This window comes from Diospyros lotus, chromosome 1 (genome assembly GCF_014633365.1).
Source record: "Diospyros lotus cultivar Yz01 chromosome 1, ASM1463336v1, whole genome shotgun sequence".
Lineage (NCBI taxonomy): Eukaryota > Viridiplantae > Streptophyta > Magnoliopsida > Ericales > Ebenaceae > Diospyros > Diospyros lotus.
The window spans coordinates 29,974,278-29,981,226 of NC_068338.1; the positions used below are offsets into that span (position 1 = coordinate 29,974,278).

The 6,949-nt window shown below is 39.3% G+C and overlaps 1 protein-coding gene across 1 annotated transcript; it reads left to right on the forward strand.

Annotated features, from left to right (window-relative positions):
- The first annotated feature begins 1,548 nt into the window (after nt 1–1,548).
- LOC127793548 (uncharacterized) lies at nt 1,549–6,949 on the forward strand. Its single transcript, XM_052324302.1, has 6 exons — nt 1,549–2,086; nt 3,811–4,002; nt 4,104–4,343; nt 5,071–5,288; nt 5,566–5,820; nt 6,066–6,949. The coding sequence occupies exons 1-6, from the start codon at nt 1,729–1,731 to the stop codon at nt 6,378–6,380; spliced, it is 1,578 nt and encodes a 525-aa protein (XP_052180262.1). The 5' UTR covers nt 1,549–1,728; the 3' UTR covers nt 6,381–6,949.

Consider the following 6,949-nt stretch of genomic DNA (forward strand, 5'->3'; position numbering starts at 1 on the left):
AATTTTATCTAACATTTGAAATTAATTTTGAAGACGTGTGTCATTACTAACATGACAAGTCACTCGTTATAAAAAAATATCTAAGTAGGACCTACATGTACATATAAAAAATTGTATGTGCAAATTGATACCTATATGTATAATTTTATTTTTTCATACGTGTACACATAAGTCTCACTCATATATATATTTTTATAACAAGTGGGATGCCACATAAGTAATCACACATGTCTCCCAAATTAATTTCAGATGTCGGATAAAATTATACTTAATTGAGCCAATTGAAATACAATTGTCAAAATTAAAAGGTTTGGATAAATTTACAAATTCACAAAAAGATTTATTTATTTTTTTTAATATTTGCCATAAATTTTATTTGTGCAAATTCTACATATTCTGTCAATAATTTGAGATTAAAAGTCTGTAGCTTGATATTAAATTGCAAAGCGAATATTTTTTTATTCTTTATAAATTTTTAACTTTATCCTCTTAAGAAGCTCAATCTTTAATTAATGCTAGATGCTGGTGGGTATATAATCATTTGTATTAATGAGACAAGCTTGATCCATCAAATTTTGCTAAAATCCATGTTACCAAACCATTGTAGCTTTGTCACATAGTGTAATCTCTTTTCCATCGTGTCATTATGTTTCCCTCTTAGTTGCCTTTTTCATCGCTATTATTGCTATTATTATATATATATATTTCTCCCAATGGAAGTCCAACCTGTGTCATAGTGTATTGGGGTTGGACCACGTGAAAAAAGGCTGTGGTATGTGCTAACCTCTAGTTTTATCTTTCCTGATGTTACCTGTAAATTGCTCCCAATAATCAAATTTGAATAAAGCCTATAAACAAATTGACACTAAGGTCTAAAGTTATTAACCAATATTTCACCAAATGTCATTTGCTAGAGATGAGAATTACAAGGGTTAAAAAAGGAATCTGTTATACTCAATATATGTTTAGTTATAATAAAATTTAAGTATCATTTATTCACTAAAATTTGAAAAACATATGTGACAAGTATATTATAATTATCTAATTTATTAATTAAATATAAATATAATGAATGTGTCGTGACTAAAAATTTTGTACGTGTCACGACTAAATGTGAGTGTGTGTAGCAATCGATCATGAATGTGATAAGTATATTAAAATTAATTAAAAAATAATTATGATATACGTGTACATCACGATAAAATATAAATACGTATAATGATTTAATGTAATTATAATAAATTCATTATAATTATATATAAAAAATTGACACAAAGCAAACGAGGGTGTCACGTGACTAGTTGGAAGTTAAAAGGTAGTAATCACTTTTTGGACTTGGAAATGTGCCTTTAATTTCCAGATTTAAAGTGTTTTTATTTCTTATTTCCGGCCGGTAACGGCCGTTAATTCCAGTAAAGCCACGAGCCCCAACCTCACCCCCTCAACGAAGCGTCGGCTTGATGGCGTGTCTTCATCCCGACCCTAGATCTCCATTCCGGCCTTGTCTTCTTCCTCCAACCACCTCCATATTCTCGCAAAATTACACTTTGGCCCCCACTCTTGGTGCTCAAGCTCGAAAACACCCCGCTGATGGCATCAAAGAGACAAACGGTCGTATACACACGCAATAGCCTAATTCTTGTATATGAATACGTGCGCAGCACAAATATTATCACCGTGACTTGAAATTCACGTTGGATCCAAAATTCAATTGTGGGTGTTTTGGCTATGAGTGAGGAGTTTGTGGGGGGCGGTGACGGCGGCAGAACTGGCCGTGCGGTGCCGCCGGAGGCAGAGTTCGTATTTGTTGGCAATGCCGTCGGGGAGTCTTTTGGGGACTGGAAGAACAACGCGGTGGAATTCATCAAGGGTTTGGCGGAGATGAGCATGGAGTTCGGGAGAGGATGCAGGGACGTGGTGAAGCAGAGCGTGCTGGGAAGGGATTCGTACTTGGTGAAGAAGTTTGGGGGCCCTTGCGAGGAGGTTTGCGCGAAATTGAGGTTCTTGAATGAGTATTTGCCTGAAGATCGCGATCCGGTTCACTCGTGGACCGTGATTTTGTTCGTCTCGTTTGTTGCTATTGCAGGTACTCTTGTTACTGTAGCGTAGGTTACTGATCTAACTGGTCTTTACTTCCTTCCCTGAAGAAGATGAGGGAGAAAACGATAGGAATATACTAAGTTTAGAAATTAGAATGTTACCTCTTTCGGAATTTGATGTCGGTGGAATCAGGAACGGTCCTACACTGAGTTGATTCAACGTTGACTCAGCCGAATTGAGCGACTCATAATCTTGCTTGATACCTTAGAACGAAAAGGGTTATAAATATTCTGGGTAACCGGGTGGAGAATTGGGAAGTTTCGGATTCCCTATGTGACTTTGATTATTGGAAAGATTATTCTCATTTGATACTTGACATCGGTTTGCGAGTCAAATTATTTGCAAATTTAGAAGTTGAATGGTTTTGTTTGGATATAGTACGAGCCTCAGATGCAGAGGGATTGATCAAATATTTTTCTTATTGCTGATTAGTCCTTCGAAATTTTTGGTTGTGTAGGCTTCTATCTTACAGGAACCAAAGTTAAGAAATTATTCTTGTCTCAACCGCTTCCAGTAAAGCCATTGGGATTCCAACTACCATATGTCAAAGATGTAATTTTTGCCTCTTCTTCTCATTAGGGCAATCTGCTGCTCCGCTAGTAGGAGATATGAATTTCTCCCCTATTTGAATAGAAGAAACTTTTCCTAGTTACCCATATCTCTGGGCAGATCAAACTTACTGTCAGTTGCTCGAGAGATGCAACTATTCTGCCATTTAAACAAATTCTATTGTTAGCTCATATGCCATGCATCGCATCGCATCAGTGTGAGTACAGCACCTTGCTTTGACAACTCGTTTATGCCTATCTGTGAGAACTTCATTATCCCAGCCATGTACTTCAATCCTTCAGCTGCTAGTGATACAGGACATTTAGTTTCATTTCATTTATATCTTCTCACATAGTGGGATACAGGCTTGGTATGTTTTCGTTATTGTTTGGCCTACATCTTGGTGAATGTGGCAAGGGCTCTCGGAAAAGCAGATGATGTTTGAAAATGTGTCCCAAAAAACTGAGTTTCTTTGAGGATTTACATAGGCATGAAGGCAGCAGAGTTTTGTCTATTACATATATTCAACAGTGGCCTTTATCTTGGTACGTAATGTAGCTCTTGTCCCAAGAAAGTCAGGTCCTAAGGTGATCTGGAAACTAGAATGTTGTGAACTGACAATAATAGAACTTTGTCGAGGTAAAATGAAATCCTCAAGTTCTGAAGAAGATCTGGCAAAGGACTTGAGGGGGAACTGGAAGTAAGGGTGCAGAAATTGCTATTCTGCTGGCTCGGAGTGGATGCATTCACTAGAACTCATTTGAAATAAGTTGTTGGTCCTGTTCAAGTGTGTTTCATTGTGGATGAGTACAAAAGGTTCTTGCCTTGAACATCGGTCTTTGATTGGGGCTTTTTAGTCACCACAGATTCCTTCATAGCTTGTTATCGACAGTTAGTATTACTTCTTGGATCTGTTCTACAGAAGTGGAGTTGTGATGCCAAATTCCAAGCAATATTCTTGTGTCACATTGTTAAACTTCAGCAAGTCCTGAATAATTTGACAGCCTTTATTGTTTCTCTATTGTCCTGAGCAAAATTTTTAAGTTTTTCATCTTACCATTCAAGGGTTCTGAATGCATGAATAGGTTAGATATGTACCATATGTTTTTGTCTGTTACATCAATATTGAAAATCTTGCTGATAAAGCTATTAATTTTGCAGTGCTGATTGTAAATATTGGACATGATACAACAACTCCATTGGTAAAAAGATTGTATATACATCCTCCAAATGCAAGTCGAATATTACTACCAGATGGTAGACACTTGGCTTATAAGGAACAAGGTGTTCCCGCTGACAGAGCTAGATTTTCTGTGATTACGGCACATCCCTTCCTTTCATCCCGACTTGCAGGTAAAATAAAATCACTGCTAAACTCTCCAGGGAAAGTGCTGCAAGAAGAGTTGAGTAATACCTGTTGATACAACCATACTTTCATTTGTCATGTGCAATAGGTATACCGGGGCTAAAGGCTTCAATAATGCAAGAATTTGGCATTCGGCTCATATCATATGACCTTCCAGGTTTTGGGGAAAGTGATCCCCATCCCAACAGGAACCTTGAGTCATCAGCTCTGGATACGTTACAACTGTCATATGCTGTTGGTGTCACCGATAAATTTTGGGTGTTAGGATACTCGGGAGGGAGTATGCATGCTTGGGCTGCACTCAGATATATTCCTGACAGAGTAGCAGGTTTATGATCTCTCTTTCTCTCTCTCTCTGCTTGCATGCGCCGCGTCCATGTCCTCTTTATTAGAAGAGAATTTCTACAAATAGGGTATGCTGGCCAGGGAAAGATTTTTTAACCCCTGGCCTCCAATTTGGATTGCCCCTTTTACTTTAAAACTAGTTTTGGCTAACTTTTTAAGTTCAAATTATGTTGTTTAAAACCAGCACATTAATCATGTTTTGCCTGTTAAGAACTGGAAAACATCAAACAATGGCTGCAAGAATTTTTTCCTTCTTCATTTTTATGCTTTATAGCCCCTATTACCTACTAAAAATTTTGAATATTTTATGCAATGAGCCTTGCAGGAGAGTGGAATTTACAAAAGCTTTTTGATCTATGAATGACATTCATATACTTTATCCCAGAATACTTCCATAAAAGTACCCTAAAATGGAGATGATGGTTTAGGTTCACAAATCCTCAAGGAAATTCGACCTACAGCAACAATGTAAAGGGAAATTTCCTTTTTTTTTTTAACTTTATTATCCATTTTCATGCAATAATCTTATATGTATTTGAGTATTTGACTACGTTAATAATGTTGGTTATGTGTTTATTGTATCATAATATTGACGCTAAATGTTCAAGATCGTAAGTTACATCATAGAACTGCATTCCATGTTTCCCAGGATTAATGAAGAGAAACGTTTATTCTCCTCATTTCTGATCCAGCCTTGCTTGAATATGCAGGTGCAGTAATGCTTGCTCCAATGGTTAATCCATATGAACCGAGCATGACTAAGAAAGAGAGATCAAGGACCTGGAAGAATTGGACAGCACGAAGGAAATTTCAGTACTTTTTAGCTCGGAAATTTCCTAGATTTCTCGCTTACCTGTACGGCCAAAGCTTCCTTTCTGGAAATCATGGTCCGATAGAAAAGTGGCTATCATTATCACTTGGAACCAGGGTGAGCCATTTTTCCTACCAACTACATGATATCATCCACTTTAATCCTAATCTTTAGTATTGCTTTCTTTTTCACTGATTTACAGTGAGAAGAGAAAAGTGAAAACTTACGGAAGGAAATTATTGGGAGGATTGCTTTAGATTTTGGTATAGGGACTCCCATGGTGTGTGGCCACAACTTGGGAACTTTGTGTTTGTGGCGTGTCCCTCTCTAGGTTGCTTTCCTTGTAAGTTTTGTTGCTTTGATGGCTTCTCACTGTTAGCGGTAATTTGTCTAGGATAGAGCTTTGATAAAGGATCCGATGTTTGAAGAGTTTTGGCAGAGAGATGTTGAGGAATCAGTCCGGCAGAGAAATGTAAAACCATTTGTAGAGGAAGCTGTCCTGCAGGTTTCACATTGGGGTTTCAGCCTCTCAGACCTCAAAATTCAAAAGAAACGCCCGGGGAAAGGCATTCTGCTTTGGGTCAAGTCCATCTTGGGAAAGGCAGAGAAAGAACTAACAGCCTTTCTCGGCCCGATACATATATGGCAGGTTGGTCCACGCCCACACCCTCCTTTTTCTTATAATCCCATCGATTCATCTGGTATGAAATTCAATTCAATGCTGGCTTAATAGTAGCGTTAAAGTTATTTCTTTGTCACATAAGAGGTTTGGGGTTTGCATCAAGGCTACTCGTAAATATGACTGCCTTTTTGGTTACTAACAAGTAACCAGATGAATTGCTACATCTTCTCCAATCCATGTTGATAATCTTTTCTTCCTATTCTGGTGAACAGGGCATGGATGACAAAGTTGTGCCGCCATCAATGACAGATTTTGTGCAGCGGGTTCTGCCGGGGGCCATGGTGCATAAGCTCCTTTACGACGGCCATTTCTCCTTTCTATACTTCTGCGACGAGTGCCATAGACAGATGCTCAAGACCCTTTTCGGAGACCCGCAAGGACCACTTGCCGCAGAAGTAGACCAAGCTCCGCTGCCGGAAGTAGAGGCCGAGGAGAACGAAGAGGAGGAGGCGGCGGCGGAGGAAGAGGAAGCCGCCGGTGATTGTGCGGCGGAGATGCAACCACCTCCCGGTTGTTCAACTGAATAGGTGCTCGTGTCGTGTATATATAGAGGTTGAATAGATGCAGATTCCAACCCCAAAATCGTATCACCGTTTTCGTTTTCTTCTTTCTTTCTTTTATTTGGACCATAATCAAATGAATCATAAATGCGAGCATTTTAATCAGAAAAGTATTAGAAAGCCCGACAAGATTATCGAAAAGAGGTAAAAAGATGATTTTGCCCCCACGCCTGCTCTCTCCCTTCCCCTTTAATGGATTTCCCCCCTCTTTGTGCGTCTCCCCTGCTATGGTCGTCGCCTCGCCTCGCCATCGTGCCTCGTTGTCGTCGCTTTGTCTCTGTCGCCTCTCTGCCATCACTGTCTCATCGACAATCGTTGCATCAACTGTCGACGAGGCAAGGCGGCGATGGCAGCGAAGTGAGGTGGTGACCATGGCAGGGGAGACGCACAGAGCAAGGGGACAGTGGCCCGGTTTGTAAATTTGTAAAGTGGGCAGGGTAAAATCGTCTTTTTGTCCCTTTTCTGTGAGTCACTCAGTAGACTCGTTGGGCCCTGTAGAACGACTCTTTTAGTCATAATGTTATATGCGTTCTTGT